Source organism: Rhinatrema bivittatum, chromosome 8 (assembly GCF_901001135.1).
Source record: "Rhinatrema bivittatum chromosome 8, aRhiBiv1.1, whole genome shotgun sequence".
Classification (NCBI taxonomy): domain Eukaryota; kingdom Metazoa; phylum Chordata; class Amphibia; order Gymnophiona; family Rhinatrematidae; genus Rhinatrema; species Rhinatrema bivittatum.
In genome coordinates, this window is record NC_042622.1 from 271,174,789 (window position 1) to 271,193,658 (window position 18,870).

Consider the following 18,870-nt stretch of genomic DNA (forward strand, 5'->3'; position numbering starts at 1 on the left):
GCCTGGATCCATGCACAGGCTTACCAGGACTGAGCAAAGGGTGGAAAATTTGTTTGGGGGTGGCAGAGTTCCTGGCCCCTCTTCCCCATGGACCAGCAATCCTACCCAGATCTCTGAACCATTCCCTCCTGCCGCTGTACTCCTCCCCTCCCTACCCAGACATCAGGGGCTCTGCATCATCAGAATACAAGGAACACTGGAGCTAAGCCTGAGCTCACAGGAAAGCCATGGTGGGCTGGAGGTCTGGGAACACAGGCAGACTTAGAAGCAGTGCTCACTGCAGTCTGGTGACACCATCACTGGAGTAGAGTCTCATGAGGTGTGGCGGGAGGGGGCTTGGCAGTGGGAGGAAAGCGCTTGGAGGACCATGGAGAAGGGGGAACATGGCACCGGCACTCATAGTGCCTAATGGTACCATAAACTGAAATTCCTCACTGATTAGAGTCCCATGTCAGTACCGTGTTAGTAAGATTCCAGCTACAGCAATGTCCTAGATACGAGTTTCACAAGTGTGCTCTGCGGGAACTGTACTGGTGCGATGAAACTCTTGTGCTCCAATGGTCATGCCAGCATTTATTGGCTGCGTCTCTTTTACTTTACATTGCAGGACATTCAGAATGAGACTGCAAAGCGACACAAGTGTGTTTGCCGACAATTTTGAGATTTCAGGAATTAGAACATCTCTTCCCACTGATATATCTTATATTTGCTCAGGTGAACTACAAGGTAAAATAAATAAATATACTTTTTTTTTTTTTTTTAAACAGCAGCTAAACTGCTTGTTTACAGGAAAGATAGTTTTCAGAAGCCATTAAGCTGGTAAATTGGCTGAACCCACCTAAACATGTATACTTTTAGATGGGTAAGGAGTGAGTGTTCCCAGTGGGGGCGTGATTAGATTGGGGGAGGGAAATATTGTTTGTAAAAGGAAAATTGGTTCTTACCTGCTAATTTTCATTCCTGTAGTACCATGGATCAGCCCAGACTCCTGGGATATACCCAAGCTTCCCTAACCAGGGTGGGACTGCGAGAGTCCCGCTCGGAGAACACTGGCTCCGAATTCCCCAGCCTCAGGTACCCGGACATCAAGTCTATAGTGTCTCGCGAAAGTATGAGTGGACTTCCAGGTAGCCACCCTACAAATCTCTCACGACGCCACCTGTTGACATTCTGCCCACGAAGTCGACTGCGAGCACGTAAAATGAGCCTTAAGCCCAACCAGAATCGACTGACCCTGTACAAGTTATGCCGACACGATAGCCTCGAAGGGATCTTTCCTTGATACTCGTGGAGTACTGACTTTAGAGAGGGTACCCCATACCACTCCTGGAGAGCAGCATATAGTATATAATAAGAGGTAGCGAAAAGCCAGTCTCTGAGAAACCTTATATTACAGGCTAACCCATATTTAAACAGGCTGGGACACCCCAGGCCCCTTTTTGGAGAGGACCATTGTAGCACACGCAAGGGGATCCGTGCTTTCTTTCCTCCCCAGAAGAACCTATTAAGGGCTTTATTAACCACTTGGACATCCCGTGCCTTAAGCCACAGGGGAAGCATTTGAAGAATATACATCCATTTTGGAAGTAACACCATTTGATATAGGTAGAGGCGGCCTTTTAACGATAGTGGCAATGTTTGCCATCGGGCCAGGAAGTCTAACATATGTTTTAATTTTGGTGATACATTTAATTTATATATAAAGTCCAATGCTACTGGGATAAGCACCCCCAAGTATTTGATCACACCTGGGACCCATTTTAATGGGAAGGGACCAGTCCAGATCGATTGGACATTCTGGCTGATATCTAGCGCCAGATCTCGATTAATTTTCAATCCCGAGAATGTCCCGAAGTGTAATTGTAGGTCTAATAGATCTGGGAGAGATTCGTGAGGTGAAGTTAGATACACCAGAACATCATCTGCGAATGCAGCAACTTTGAACCCCATTTGTGCCTTGACAAAGCCTCTAATGTCCAGGTGAGAATCGATAATATGTAAAGTAAGGGGGAAAGGGGGCATTCCTGGCATACTCTCCTCTGAAGATAAACCTTTCGTGAGGCTAGGCCATTGACTATGATTTGCAATGTCGGCGAGTCATACAATAACAATATGTAATTTATAAATGTTCCCGAAAACCCATATTGACTGAGAACGGAAAAGAGATAAGCCCAAGAAACTCTGTCAAACGCCTTTTCAGCATCGAATCCCACTGCCAAAGCCTCCTGTTTCCCGTCTTGACAAAATTTCATAGCCGTTAGCAATTTGATGATATGGCCGTTGCTCTCCTGCCTTTCACAAATCCCACCTGATGTTCCGATATGAGTTTAGGGAAGAGTATGCTAAGCCTATCCGCCAGAATCTTGGCTAGTAACTTCAATTCGCTATTTAACAGTGAGATAGGATGATATGAAGAGGGCAGGCTAGCGGCCTTCCCCGGTTTAGGTAGAACTATAATGTGAGCGCTATTAAATGCCTCAGGAAATTTGTTGCTTGCTAGCCCTTCATTGTAAAAATTGGTTAGGGGGATCGCAATTTGTTCTTTTAGTAGTTTATAAAAATCATAGGAAAATCCATCGGGTCCCGGAGATTTCTCTGTTGCTACTGCATTGATTGCTTGCAGGACTTCATACGTTTGGATAGGCCGGTTAAGGAATTACCTCTGACTAGTAGACAATTGAGATAGCTCGATGCCAGTAAAGAAAGACTCTTCCACCTCTTCAGCCATGTAAAGGGATTCATAAAAGCATTTCACAGTGAGGTAGCTGAATAACAACACATAAAAACAGCTGAATGTCACCTGTAAAAAAGCAGACTTGCTTATTTTTTATTATTTTTCTCATATTTAAGTATTAAATTAGAAAGACAGTAAAAACATATGATTACACTAACAATCATAAATGGTAACCACACCCATTCCCCATTTAGAGTATATTATTGAACTATGTAACGTGTAATACCGGCACCTTATGGATAATTTAGAAACCAAACCAAACATATTTGTGCCTAGCTGTAAACCGTTGTGATGGTGCTGTACTAAACGACGGTATAGAAAAGTTTTAAATAAATAAATAAATAAATAAATAAAAAGTGCGGAACACTTCACACACGTCTTTTGGGTGGGATACCCATGTGCCGCTCTGCATTTGCATTTTTTTTATAAATGTATGCGGTCTAGCGGCCTTGATCAAGTTAGCTAGCGGTCTCCCTATTTTATTCCCTAATTTAAAGAAATTATGTTGGGCTACTTGTAATGCTTTAAAGGCTCGAATATGTAAAACCGTATTTAATTTACTTAAGTACTGTAAAAGGCCTCTCGATTTGTATCCTTGGTTAAGTTTATCATGTCCGTCCTTGCTTTTTTCAGGAGGGATTCTAATTGAAGGATTTCCTTGTCTATTCTTTTAAACCTCGTGCTGGCATAGACGATGATGTTCCCCCTTAATACCGCTTTCTCAGCTTCCCAATATAAATGGGGTATATCTGCGTGTTGGCCATTGTGGGACTTATATTCCATCCATTTGTCCTTTAAATAGTTCTGAAAATCTTTGTCCCCTTTTAAATAGAAAGGAAAGCACCATAGCGCTTTTCCAGTCGTTTTCTGCCCCATACATAATGATACTGTAACTAGGGAGTGATCAGAGATGACTGGGGCTTCAATGTCCACCCTTTTTACTAATTGAAAAGCCATTCTGGCAATAAGAATATAATCTATCCTAGAGAGAGAACTGTGCGGTTTAGAGAAAAACGTGGTCTTTCTCATCAGGGTGTAGGGTTCTCCACATATCCAGGAGGTCCAGCTGCTTGCAGAGAAAATCTATTCCCTTTGGGTTACAAGCGGCGGGCATTCTACTTGCTTGGGATCTGTCCAGAGCAGGGTTGTGTATGCAGGTAAAGTCGCCTGCTAGGATGAGGACCCTTTTCATATGAGAGTGTTGGAAAGTTTTACAAAGAAATCGTGTGAATATTCGTTGGGAGCATATGTGTTACATATTGTTGTTTCCTGGCCCTTCCATCTGCCTGTGATGATCACATATCTGCCCTCAGGATCTGTAATTGAGTTTTCCAATGTGAAATCTGCAGTTTTATTAATGAGAATCGCTACCCCCGCTTTGCGCCAGTTGCGTCCATTGGTGCTAGACGGCTTCGCCCCATGTGCCTCACCTTGTTCACGGTTCCTCCCGCATCCCTAGGGAAAATGGCTGCCGCCACATCTACAAGCTCACCTCTCCAGCGTCCCCAGAATGGCTATGGTGCTGCCTCCCACCATGCTCCTCCCAAGGGCCTACTAGGGTGCGCACGCCACCCACGTCTTTATTCCATCTATGGTGCGAACCTTGAGGGCATTCCCCTCTACTGACGTCACGCCATCCGGGTATATAGCCTGTACTTTGTTGCTAGCTTGTTGAGTTAGCAAAGACTGGATCAGGATTGGTCTCGGCCGGTCTAAGCTACTCTGCTGCTTCCTTGCTGCCGCTGGAAGCTCTCTCTCTGCCCTTCGGGGTAATTGCTAACCTGGATACCCGCTCCTCGGGGGCCTTCTGCTTTATTTCAGGTGCCTTACAGGGATCAGGTACTCGCTCCTCGAGGGCCTGCTCTCCCTGCCTCGGTGACGCTACCAACTTCTTCAGTCTGGTGGAATCGCATACTAACAGCAACCATCTTGTGAGTAATCTCAGTCTCTCTCATCCATGGTACTACTTCGCTGGGAAATCCACACTGGAATCCCCCTTTACCAACGGGGTGAGAAGGGTTCCCTCTGCCAAGCAGTGGCGTAGCCAGAATTGATTTTTTGGGTGGGCACAAGGTTAACATGGGTGGGCTGTAGGCATGCAGGTCTACTAGTTGTTTTTTTACTGATAAATAATGCCAAATTATGCAGCATAGCATTCACATCTACGCCTAAGTATGAGGTTTACTTAATGATACAAACATAATTCACGGTGATTTGTGGTACTTTAGCCTTCTTATTATTACGATTTTATACACGGCTCCTACCTGTCCATAAATTTTGAGAGAGCGGTTGTGTTGCTTATATTTAAATTGCTAACATCTCAAAATATAGATATATATTTTTACCTTTGTTGTCTGATCTTTGTATTTTTCTAATCAGTTGGTCCTGGTCTCTTTTTCCCATTTTTTCCCTTATAGCTCATTTCCTAATTCCTTTTCAGTGTCTTTCTTCTATTACTGTCTTCTTCCCTTCCACACACACACACACACACACACACACATACACGCTTTCTCTCACAGACTCCCTCTCACACACTCAAGCTCTCACTCTCATATGCTCTCCCCCCCCCCCCCCCCACAAGCTCACATTCAAGTTCTCACTTTCTCACCCCTCCCCAGGCTTATATTCTTATGCACACACAGACGCACATCCAGGCACCCATTCTCACCCACACACATAAACCCAGACTCCCATTCTCACCCACAAACCCATGCTCCCAGTCTCACCCACACATATTCAAGCTCCCATTCTCATCCATACATATACACATTTAAGGTACTATTCTCACCCACACATACACACATTCAAGCACCCATTCTTATCCACATATTCAAGCTTCCATTCTCACCCACCCACACAAACCCAGGCTCTCATTCTCACCCATATATGCACACATTCAAGCTCCCATTCTCACCCACCCACAAACCCAGGCTCCCATTCTCAACCACACATACACACATTCGAGCTCCCATTCACCCACATATTCAAGCTTCCATTCTCACCCACATACACACCCAGGCTCCAGTTTTCACCCACACACACTCCCATTCTCATCCACACATACACATTCAAGCACGTGCACAGCTTCCGCTTTCTCCCCCAGAGCAGGAAGATCAGCTGCCTCTCCTGCTGCCACCGGACTCCTGCTATCTTCGGGCGTCCGAACTTCCTGTCGGGGGGGGGGAGCGGAAGCGCAGCGCACAACGTCCGCTTCCTCCCTCCCCCCCCCCCCCAAGCAGGAAGATCGGCCCGAAGATAGCAGGAGGCCGGTGGCAGCAGGAGAGGCAGCTGATCTTCCTGCTTTGGGGGAGAAAGCGGAAGCTGTGCGCGGCGCTTCCGCTCCCCCAAACAGGAAATTTGGCGGGCCGTTTGGTCCGAAGATAGCCGGAGAATGGGTGGCAGCAGGAGAGGCAGCTGATCTTCCTGCATTGGGGGGAGGAAGCGGAAGCTGCGTGCGGCGCTCCCCCCCCCCCCCCCCCCCCCCCCCCGAACAGGAAGACCGGTTGGCCATACGGCCGCAGCAGCGCTTCCCCACGTGTGCCGTGATGGCGCGCGAGGCGTGGGTTCTCTTGTTCGCTGTCGCGGGGATGGGATCCCGCGACAGCCTTGCAGTTCCGGTGCCAGTTGGGTGGGCCTGGGTCTAAGTTGGGTGGGCACCTGCCCACCCAGGCCCACCCGTGGCTACGCCACTGCTGCCAAGGGTCCTGAGACTGCTACATCCAGACTACCTCACTACTGCCACCTCTGGTGGTATACGCCAAGCTGTACAATAAAAGAACTAAACTCTGTTTGTGCATCTGCGTTTAGCCCAGTACTGCGGCACCTCACGGGGCTCCTCCCCGTGGGCGTGGTCATCAGCCCCAGTACACAGGAATCCACCCAAACACCGCTTAACCATAACAGCGCCCTTGTGCTATGGAAAATATGCACTTAGCCACCCACTCTCTGTGCAGCTTCGAGCTTTCCTTTTCGCTTAGATGCGTCTCCTGTATACATGCAATCTCCACCCGGAGTTTCTTTAAATGATTTAAAATCTTTTTGCATTTAATCGGTGACCCCAAACCATTCACATTCCAAGATACCAATTTTGTCAGGTTACACTTGATTGGATACCCCTTAGGTCCAACATTTTACATCCTGCCCATTGAAGAGGGATGCCCAGCCTCACCCTTCCTCTATGTCTTTCAAATCCTTGAGAACTCATGATTAGAGTACTCTTCCTTCAATCAGATTTTTCTTGCTAGGGTTACCTGCTATTTAATTAAATTTTACAACCCCTCCCCTTTCCTAGCAGGGTCAGGTGACAGCAGGGAATGTTAACCCCTTTGCTGTTCGGATTAGAGGATGACCTTATTCTATCAGTCCTTCAAAGGTATTGAAATATAGTATCACAAGAGCAAGAATAAGCCAATGGTCAGGACGGGAGCCATTGCATGTACATGAAATTTTTCTCCTGATGTAAGGTCCTGCTAGCCTATGGAATTTAAGAAAGCTTGGCATAAACCTAGTTGCGAAGAAGTGAGGGGAAAGCCACAGATTACCTGGAGTATATGACAGTGGTTTCCAAAACTGTTGTGGAGGGATCCACAGTCAGTCAAATTTTCAGGACATCTGCAATGAATATGCATGAGATCAATTTGCATGCAATGGCAGCAGGGCATTGTTTTATTTGGCTTATGCCTTTTTCATTCTGTCTCATGCATATTCATTGCAGGTAAAACAAAAATTGGTCTATGGCACTGAACCAGGAATGTACCTGAAAAGATTAGATAGATTTAGGATCCTTAGCTGCCAACCTATTCTATATTTCTGTGTATCACTGTTGATTTGTAACATAATAGCCTGAGTCCTGAACTCCTATAAAGGTCACAAGATCAGACAGCCCAGATCTCCCAGTTCTTCCAAGATACTCCTTAGCTGTGACGCCCAACTGCCTTTCCAGCTTTCCCACATACACACCAATGCGGCATTTTCCATCTTTACCAATTTTTTTTTTTTTGCCAGGGTCCTCCTTATTTGTTGCAGGAATTGGGTCTGAGTAATTGCAACTTTCTGAGGGCTTTATATTAAAATAAATCTAAGATGGTATATGATAGAGGCTTGTCAGATAACTTTCTTGGAGCCCTGCTGTATGTATGGAGAAATGGTGCTACTTTTCCCAGGGAAATCCAAACTGTAGTTCCATTTATTTATTTACCAAATTTATTTACCACCTCCCTGGCTTCCCAAGAAGTTCATGGAATGGGGCACAACAAGGACTAGCTCAACTTGTTCTTAGATGATATGGAGTGACTTCCTTACCCTAACTGTTTATAATCTACTCACCATGAACGGAGTTTGATCCCAGAGAAAGAGAGAACTTTGACAACTGATGCAAAGATTTTGTTTTCCAAATAGATGAGGAGGGCTCTTCCTGCTATGGCTCCATTATGAATGGTCGCTTTGAAGGTTTTATAGAGACTGAGAATGGCACTTACTATGTTGAACCTGCAGAAGCTCACTCCAAGACTGAAAATGGCACTTATCACTCTTACATTTATCACGAAAAAGACATTGGTAAGTGCTATATTGCTGGATGTATTGAAATACTTTCTTAAACGGGATACATAGAGCCTACTTGTTTTTACAAATGTATTTTCATGCCAACATAACAACACTGCATATCATACATAAATTTTAGGTGCAGCAAATATAAGAAACCTTTTGAAATGTTATTACAGAACATTGACTCAGCTTGGCGAAGAGACGGCTGAGGGGGATATGATAGAGGTGTTTAAAATCATGAGAGGTCTAGATCGGGTTAATGTGAATCAGTTATTTACTCTTTCGGATAATAGAAAGACTAGGGGGCACTCCATGAAGTTAGCATGAAGCACATTTATTTATTTAATTCTTTTCTATACCGACATTCATGACACATGTCATATCACATCGGTTCACATCAAACATGGGAGATTTAACTTAACAATAGTCATAGCTAGAGAGCTACTGATAGAGTTAAGGGAAGTGGTAAGTAGTAAGTTACAAAGAATGAGGGTTACTGGAACTAGGAGGTTGGAAGAGAGTAAGGAGAGAGGAACAGTTGAGTTACAGTAAATATATGGAATAACAATGATAAGAATATATATGTTATGACAATAATATATATAAAATAAATATGTAGAACAATATCTACAATATAGAATAAAGAATACAGAATGTAATGTTACCACTTATATGGTTATTGATAGGCTTGTTTGAACAGCCATGTCTTTAGTTTAAAACTAATAGGAGAAACTAATCAGAGAAAGTTCTTTTTCACTCAACGCACAATAAAGCTCTGGAATTTGTTGCCAGAGGATGTGGTTAGTGTCCAGAATCTTCAGGTCCTTCAGTCTCCTGGGAGCCAAAGCCAGGAGAGATGCTCACTGCTTGCTGCCCTCCTGTGAAATGCCACTGAGCCCAGGCAGCTCTGCCTTTTATAAGCCTCCTGCTGTCATTATGACCTCATTAGCAGGTGGGAGAGACCATTTGATACTGATGGAGGAGGGGGAGGAGCCTATTTTAAGGTTGGGGAAGGGGGCAGGGGCAGCCATCCTGCCTCCTTAAAGAAAAAGGTGAGGAATAACAAAGAGGGGAATTCTTCCGCTGGCACCCTCTAATGGGGGCACAAGACACCAAATAATAATAATGCAAGGGAAGGGGAGGGGGGAGGCCTTAAAAGAAGGAGGCCACAGGTCTCCCCATGGCCTAAACCCACTCCTCATCACTTACCTCATAGCTCTCACACTTTACCTTGGTGTTAGTGATCACACCGCCAAGAGGGCGGAGTTAGCAATCTGTTAGCGATCATGCCGCCAGGGGGGCGGAGTTAGCAATCTGTTATTGATCACGCCGCCAGGGGGGTGGAGTTAGCAATCTGTTATTGATCACGCCGCCAGGGGGGTGGAGTTAGCAATCTGTTAGCGATCATGCCGCCAGGAGGGCAGAGTTAGCAATCTGTTATTGATCACGCCGCCAGGGGGGTGGAGTTAGCAATCTGTTAGTGATCACGCCACCAGGGGGAGGAATTAACAATCTGTTATTGATCACGCTGCCAGGGGGGCGGAGTTGGCAATCTGTTATTGATCACGCCGCCAGGGGGGCAGAGTTAGCAATCTGTTATTGATCACGCCGCCAGGAGGGCAGAGTTAGCAATCTGTTATTGATCACGCCACCAGGGGGGTGGAGTTAGCAATCTGTTAGCGATCATGCCGCCAGGGGGGTGGAGTTAGCAATCTGTTAGCGATCATGCCGCCAGGGGGGTGGAGTTAGCAATCTGTTAACGATCATGCCGCCAGGGGGGCGGAGTTAGCAATCTGTTAGTGATCACGCCGCCAGGGGGCGGAGTTAACAATCTGTTATTGATCACGCCGCCAGGGGGGCAGAGTTGGCAATCTGTTATTCATCATGCCGCCAGGGGGGCGGAGTTGGCAATCTGTTATTGATCACGCCGCCAGGGGGGCGGAGTTAGCAATCTGTTATTGATCACGCCACCAGGGGGGCGGAGTTAGCAATCTGTTGTGAATCTGCTAAGGAGTTAGCAATCTGTTATGGATCACCTCCTCCAGAGGGGAGGAGTGAGTAATCTGATCAAGGCTACTCCCTCAAGGGGAGGAGCTAGCAATCTGTAATACTCCGTAGGCGGGGTAAATGATCTGTTGTGGGTTGGGGACGTAGGCCCTTGAGCGAGTACTGGATCCTGTCTAACAGTCTGAAATCAAGAAGAGAGCGCGGGGCCCCCGAGGAGCGGGTACCCCTTGGTAAGTTTGTAGAGGCAGAGCAGCAGAGAAGTTTCCTCCTTGCTAACTTGATTCGAAGTAGCAAATAAAGACCTTTTAAGTTGGAAGCGGATGATGTCACTATGGGGAGACGCCCCCAAGGTTCGCACCCTTGCTAGTACAAACTCTGGAGCGCGCGCCTTTACGTCATCAGGAACATGGCGGATCCGCAGCGTCAGGCCAGCCCGGGGATTCCGGGGAGAAGAGGCGAGGAGAAGCCACGGCAGCATCTGTCCGTCAGAGCCGAAGGGAGTCGCCACAAAGGTAGAGAGGGTAGAGCGTTGGTGAGAACAGGCAAGAACGCAACACTTGGTTCTGTTGCTTGAGTTCCATTCCAGAATCTTCAGGTCTTCAGTCTCCTGCGAGCCAGAGCCAGCAGAGATGCTCACTGCTTGCTGCCCTCCTGTGAAATGCCACTGAACCAAGGCAGCTCTGCCTTTTATATGCCTCCTGCTGTCATTATGACCTCATAAGCAACTGGGAGAGACCATTTGATACTGATAGAGAGAAGAGGGGGAGGAGGGGGGCAGCCATAGGCCAAAGGCCACCTTTTGATACTGATGGAGGAAGGAGGGGGAGGAGCCTATTTTAAGGTTGGGGCAGGGGGCGAGGCCACCCTGCCTCCTTAAAGGGGAGAAATAACAAAGAGGGGAATTCTGTCCTCTGGTACCCTCTAATGAGGGCACCAGACACCAAATAATAATAAAGCAAAGGAAGGGGGGGGGCCTTAAAAGAAAGGCCACATGTCTCCCCATGGCCTAAACCCACTCCTCATCACTTACCTCATAGCTCTCACACTTCACCTTGGTTCTGTTGCTTGAGTTCCATTCCAGAATCTTCAGGTCCTTCAGTCTCCTGAGAGCCAAAGCCAGGAGAGATGCTCACTGCTTGCTGCCCTCCTGTGAATTGCCACTGAGCCCAGGCATCTCTGCACCAGAGTTGGGTTGATTATTTTTACAACACATCTTTTGACTCCATGGTCTAACTGCCAGTATCATTTCAGAGGTCCAGTTCACAGCACGATTTTGGAGAGATCTCTGCAAAAAATTTAGAATAGATCTAAATTTCTCTTTTGCCTATCAGCCCCAATCCAATGGGTTAACCGAACGAACGAATCAAACTCTTAAAACATTTTTGCGTTGTTATGTAAATCAAAGTCAGGACGACTGGGCATCCCTATTGCCCTGTGCTGAGATTTGTCATAATAATCATGTTAACCAAGCTTCAGGCTCATTGCCTTTCTTTCTGGTCTTTGGAAGACATCCACGGATTCCACATCCTCTTACTACCTCCTCTTCTTGTCCAGCAGTAAAACAAGTTGTTCATTCATGACTGCTTTATGGGAACAGACTCAAGTTCTACTACGACGAGCATCCATCAAGATGAAAAAACAGACTGATAAGGGGAGGATACTGGGATCCCCGCTTAAACTTGGGGTCTTGGTGTAGTTAAGCACACGGAATCTCAAATTATGCACTCCTTCTCTAAAATTTGCACCTTGGTTTGTTGGACCCTTTCCTATTGAGAAGCAAATCAGTAAGGTGTCCTTTAAACTTCATCTACCCCCTACTTTGCACATTCATGATGTGTTTCACTTCTCATAATTGAAACCAGCAATCCTATCTTGGCCTTCAAGGAAGATTAAATAGACGACCCCCATCTGTCATGCCAGATGAGTCCCAATATGAAGTTAAGGAGATCCTGGATGTCAGAAGATCAAGGGGGACTTTACAATATTTAATCTCAAGGAAAAATTACGGCCCGGAGGAGAATTCCTGGGAACTGGCCCATAATATACAGGATCCTCGTTTAATCCGGGCGTTTCATAGATGTTTTCCTCACCCCAGGAGCAAGAGAGAGGGCCTTTGCGGGGGAGGAAATGTTACCTCGCAGCAATCTGCTGCGCAGAGGGGCTCTTGGTACCACTGCCGTTCGGCGGCGTCTTCTGGCGGAAGCACCGGCTGATGCGAATCATATGCAAGCCCCGCCCATCAGGACGCGTCATATTTCTATCTGGAAGTCCCCGCGTTTGCGCGGGAACTTTGGGTATTTAAAGAACTGAGCCCAGCAGAGCAGCACCTTGGCTACAGGCTTGCTTGTGCTGGTGCTCCTGTGGGTGATTGTCTTTGTTTGCCTCTCTCCTTGACCCGGATTGCTCTACGGACCTGTTTGCCTGCTGCCTGCCCTGATCTTGTATTGTCCTACTGACCTGTTTGCTTGCTGCCTGCCCTGATCTTGGATTGGCCTACGGACCTGTTTGCCTGCTGCCTGCCCTGATCTTGGATTGTCCTACGGACCTATTTGCCTGCTGCCTACCCTGATCTTGGATTGTCCTACGGACCTGTTTGCCTGCTGCCTGCCCTGATCTTGGATTGGACTACGGACCTGTTTGCCTGCTGCCTGCCCTGATCTTGGATTGTAGTAAGGACCCATTTGCCTGCTGCCTGCCCTGACTCTGGACTGTGTCTTGGTTCTGGTTGTTTGCTGCTAACCCACAACCCGGACTGGTTGAGATACTCTTTACTACGTCTCTCACTGGCCGCAAACTTCCTTGATCCGCTGTTTGCTAAGGTAAGACTGTTGACTACTTTGGATCCACATATCACAAACCGTAACACAAGCGAGCTCAGAAGCCAAAGTCCGAAACTCAATGGTATAATCAAAAAACTTCTTTGACCTTGACAGAGGTATAGTAAGCTGGTGCTTGCCACGGCATGTCGCCCGGGATCATCAAAGGTCCGTCTGAATACAGCCAGAAACTGAGCCAGTTCTTTCAGCAAAGCGTCCGAACTTTCCCACAGGGGAAAAGCCCAGGCCAGCGCTTTCCCTTCAAAGCGGGATAGGATATAGGTAATTTTTGTCAACTCACGTGGAAGACGGAAGGCTGCAGAACGAAATGCATGTATCATTGGTTTATGAACCCTCTGCAGAGTCTGGAGTCACCACTGAAGCGTGGGGGTGCTGGAAGTGCCAACAAGGCTCAAGGCATCGATGGAGGTGGCTTTGGATGAGGGAGGAGCCGGGGTAGAGACAGAATCACTAGGACGGTCATTAAGCTGGGTATGAAGACGTCCAATGGAGGCAGCCAGTGCCTCCAAGAATTGCTGCTGTTCTTGTACTTTGGATGGCAGGTCAGTTACGGCTTGGAGGCCACGCAGCTCCACTGAGTCCATGGCCTTTGCAACCTGTTGCATCAGAGGTAGACCTTGGGCCGAGATGGGGTTGATGCCACGCATAGGTAGGGTCCTACAGGTCCCCACCATCAGTAGGTGGAGTGGGCTGAAGTAGGTGGAGTGGGCTGAGCTTCACCTATACTAGCCCTCGTTCCCCGCGGATTGAGCCTTTGGGTGCCGGGGCCGACAGGACCTAGGTGGGCCTTGAGGTTGATTTGTAAAGAAAGGTGGTTCAGCCCAGAGACAGCAGGCACTAGGTGGCAAAGTCCTACCCTGGACTGGATTTGGTACAGAACTCAGGTGCCAATGGAATAGAAAGTAACTGGAGGCTGAAGCCTTGCAAGTCCATATCCAGGGAATAGGCTAGAGGAGGCGTCACTGACAGGCTGGGATCAGGGCCAGTGGCAAGTGGAGGTCAGGGCAAGCAATGTAGAATTCTGGACTCGAAGAAATCTGTAGCGTGGTCAATCAAGGCAATGGTCAGGGCACAGCGATGGCAGGCATAGTCAATCAAGGCAATAGTCAGGGCACGGAGAAGGCAGGCGTAGTCAATCAAGGCAGTGGTCAGGATACAGAGAAGGCAGTGGTCAGGATACAGAGAAGGCAGGCATAGTCTATCAAGGCAGTGGTCAGGCACAGAGAAGGCAGGCAAAATCAATCAAGGCCATGGTCAGGGCACGGAGAAGGCAGGCGTAGTCAATCTTAGCAAAGGCCCGGGGCTGGAGATAGGCTGAAGAGTAGTTGGGCGTAGCAGAGGTCCGGGGCTGGAGATAGGCTGAAGAATGGTCAGGCATAGCAGAGGTCCAGGGCTGGAGATAGGCTGAAGAGTAGTTGGGCGTAGCAGAGGTTCGAGGCTGGAGATAGGCTGAAGAGTAGTCAAACAAAGCAGAGTCGAAATCCAGAGAGACAGTCCAACACATAGACAGGGCAGGAACGAGGAAGACAGGAACTGGGAATCACAGGAGTGAGGAATACAAAGTAGAGAGCATTCTCTATCAGCAACGAGTACTCGAAGTATGAGGAGATCTGTTGCAAAGGCAACGCTATGGAGCGAGGCCTGAGCTTATATACACTGAAGAGTTTGACGTCAACATCCGGGGACGCAGCCAGGTTCCCGCCGCGGGCTCTTTAAAAGAATTAGCGATGCGCGAGCACATGCCTAAAAGAATTAGCGATGCGCACGCCTAGGGAGGGGCGCGGTGCCGATGGCGGTGTCTCTCTGTGGGCCACACAGAGAGGCCCAACGAGCAGGGGAATCTTGGCTAGCGACACTGGGGATCATGGCAGAGCCAGAAGCACCAGAGATGACCCGAGGTCGGAGCTGGCGGCCCACCGCCACCAGTGAAGAGAAACCAGGAGCTGGAGTCCATGCAAGAAGGTGATAGGGCCGCACTGCGGGTCTGCCGCGGGCGCAACGCGTAACAGGCCCCACTCTGGAAAACCCCTTTTTTACTCACACAAATTTACTCGTGAACCCTAATTTATGAGTGCATATTGAGGTTTTTAAAATAGCATATGCTCATGTATGTGCAATTTAACATGCATACGTTCTTTTTTTTTATGCGCACAACTTTTGTAAATTCACCTTAAAGGTTCTAATATCAAAATGAATAACAATGGGGAAAGTGGATAACCCTGTCTAGTCCCTCTTTTAAAGTCAAATGCTTGTGAGACAGAGCCATTGATTAGAATTCTTGTTTTTTGTGAATTATATAAGCGACTTATCCACTGAATAATATTTTCTCTTATACCCATTGTATCTAGTAACCAAAACATGTATTGCCAAATAACCTTGTCAAAAGCTTTCTCAGCATTCGAGCATTTTCTGCCTGTTGGAGCGCGAGCGAGGTGAGCAGGGCTGTCCGCGGTGGGGTGCGCAACATCACTATTTAAAGAAGAGCATTATGATTGGCTCCCCTCTTTTCCCTTTTTTAAAATTTTATTTTTAATTTTCTGGGCTAGATTCTTCCTTAGCGCCGTGGTTGGCAATGAGTGCCACAGGCTAAAAATATTGCAGAGCTCCCCCGTTTTTCGCCACCAGTCCATAGGCAAGATAGCTGAGAAGACACTTGGTGGAATGACAGACTCCGCGGAAATAACCAGGGCATCTGCAGCTAAGACTAGTAAGGCATCAGCTGCCAGACCATGGTCACGGCCGCCCTCGAATCGGCGTAAGCGCCAGAGAACTGACTGCGATTGCTGCACATCCACCGCTCACAGCAGTGGGGGAGCAGCAAACACCAATTTGCAGCCCCAACTAGACACAGGGAGAGTCCAGCATGAACTCGCAGCCCTGGCCCGCACTGGGCAGGAATCGCAGGTGCCCCAAACACCGGGGCAAGCAACAACAGCAATAGGGCGGGATAGTCGGCGACACAGAATCAGCCAGCACCCCAAGATCAAGACCAACCACAAGGCACATCAGGGGTCGTCCTCATTCCTGGCAGCAGCGGAAATGCGGCACCTGACCAAGTCCGGAGCTCGAGCAAATGGTCAAGTGCAGAACAGTACTCAGCCCGGCATGCCCTCTGTGACACCCTTTAACTATGCCTGGCCAGGCGTGAACTCATTCTCCCTCTGGTACCCAGGAGGACCTTTCCCGGGCCTCTTGGGTATGCCGCGGCTCGCGGCCACACCCGGGAATCACTCCCCCACCATGGGGATGGTGGGGGTGGCCAAGACAATCCGGCGCCGGATCTGGGGCTGAAGGAGCATCTACCGGGCCAGCAGGGAGCAACAGAACACAAGCAGACGAGTTGATGCCGGTGCCAGCAGCGATAGCCTCAGCCGTCGGCCAAGCATCGGCCAGGACAACATCAGAGGAGAACACCCTCGAAGGAAGCAAAAGAGGCGATCAAGCAACCAACCCAATGCCAGAGACCGCAAGAAGTGCAGCAGGAGAGACAGCAGGCAACTCAAGAGGTGAGTCCGAGGGTTTACAAAAGGCGAATCACCGTAATAAAAAAAGGTGCAAGAAATAAAAAACCGTAAAAAAATCCAGAGCCGAGTCCAAATCAGATTCTAGCAGATCCAGCTCGATAGAATCTTCTGACACGGACTCTTCATCGGAGGACGACCGGGCAAGGCCGGATGCAAGGGACGATGATGCTTCCCGGGCGCCTCTGGCTTTGACGGCGTTATCACAATTATGGGAGAGCGTCCCCAAAGACCTGAGGAAAAAGATTAAGAATCGGTCCTACATCGATATTTTCAGAATTCTCGAAGGTAGAAGGAATCCAAGGTAAGAAATACAAGCATGCACCAGGATCAGAGAAACCGATCACGAGAAACATTATAAATTGAACAAGAGCATTTTTGCGCATGACAAGTGTCATGGGACACGAAGACACATCCCAATATGGTCGTATGCTTAGCTATGCGGACACCATCTTGGAGGCGCACAGAGAATACGAAAGATGGGCATGGCTTAATTACGACGAACGCTTCAGCGATAAAATGGAGGAGAACCGATTCATATCTTGGGAAACATAGGACGCTAGCTTATGGCTGAGACACATGAAAAGCAAAGCGCCGGACACAGCAAACAGCATGCGGGCATCCAGCAGGACAAGTCAGCCAAGCACACACTGCAGGACAAACGGCTAATAGCAGCAACAACAGATCATGCTGGAGGTACAACAAATTATTGTGTTCGTTCCAAGATTGCAAATTTAAGCAGATATGCTCAATTTGCTCGGAACCACATCCAGCCATCAAGTGCAATAAGAGGACAAATGTGGGGAGTAATCCCAAGACGAAGTGACTACAGTGTATTCATCAAAGCGCCATCCCCAATTAACATCCATGCCATACGCAACTAGCTGAATAGTTACCCGTACAAGAAACAGGCAGCAAAGCTGATGGAGGGATTCTACGTCGGATTCAAAATACCATTTCAAGGAACCATTGGGGAAACACATGCAAATAATGCAACCTCTGCAACAAAACACAAAGCGCTCATGCAAAAGAAAACCGATGAGGAATTATCAAAAGGCAGAATAGCCGGAACTTTCCAGTCCCCGCCCTTCAGTAGAATGATGTTATCTCTTTTAGTCGTCATTCCCAAAAAACAGCCCAGAAAATACAGGCTGATTCAGAATCTGTCATATCCATACAGCACCTCGGTCAATGATTATTTGCCAGACGAGGAATGTTCAGTGCAATACGCTTCCTTCAACAACACAATAGACATTCTGCATATATGCAGAAGAGACACGCTCATGGCAAAGACAGACATAGACTTGGCATTCCAGCTCCTTCTGGTGCATACCACCAGCTTCCCCTGGTTGGGATTTTGCTTTAAGGGAGAATATTAATAAACATACACATGGTTAATGCGACTCCAACATTGCTCTATGCTTCAACGGCAAGAGGAAATGTGGGAAAAAGGATTTGCATTCCACAAATAAGCATGGGAGTAGCTTGCTTGTTGCTTAATAAGCCTGATACTTCACTTCAATGCATATCCAGCGTAGCTCTCTGCTTCAATGGCAGGGGGAATGAAGAAAAGAGGATTTACATTCAGACAACTACCAGCAAGGACTGAATTGCATATTCTGGGTAAACAAATAAGCATGGGAGTTGCTTGCATGTTGCTGCGGTTACTACCCCGAACCAATTAAGCCTGAAAGTTCACATTCCCCCCTGCCGTTGAAGCTCACTGCTTCAACGGCAGGGGGATGAAGAAAAGAGGATGTATATTCAGACAACAACAAACAAGGACTAAATTGCACAGGCTGGGTAAACAAATAAGCGTGGGAGTAGCTTGCGTATTGCGGCAGTTACTACCCCTAACCAATTAGGCTTGATACTTCACTTTGATGCAGCTCCAGCACTGCTCTCTACATCAATGGCGGGGGTGGAAGGAAATTAGAACCAAAAAGTTACCAATAAGGGCCCTGAATTCAGCAGTCAGAGTAACAGATAAGTATGAGAAAAATAAGTGTGAAAGCTTGCTGGGCAGACTGGATGGGCCGTTTGGTCTTCTTCTGCCATCGTTTCTATGTTTCTATAAGTGCATGCTGATGGGGTGTGTGGTATCATGCTCAGTCTTTGAAACATTCAGTTCATTTCTCCATTGCGCAAAAGCACAGCTAGCAGGGCTGGACAGCATGGTGCATTACCTCAACCATTTCCTCTTCATTGGCCCCAAGAACTCCGCTGC

General features: G+C 47.7%; 1 protein-coding gene across 1 annotated transcript in view; it reads left to right on the forward strand.

Annotated features, from left to right (window-relative positions):
- The window catches only part of LOC115097644 (disintegrin and metalloproteinase domain-containing protein 10-like), a 204,191-nt gene that overhangs the window by 41,856 nt on the left and 143,465 nt on the right, over window positions 1–18,870 (forward strand). Inside the window, exons 4-5 of the mRNA XM_029613575.1 lie at window positions 608–726; window positions 8,132–8,290. Coding sequence (XP_029469435.1) covers window positions 608–726; window positions 8,132–8,290 — 278 coding nt within the window. The remainder of the gene's footprint in view (window positions 1–607; window positions 727–8,131; window positions 8,291–18,870) is intronic.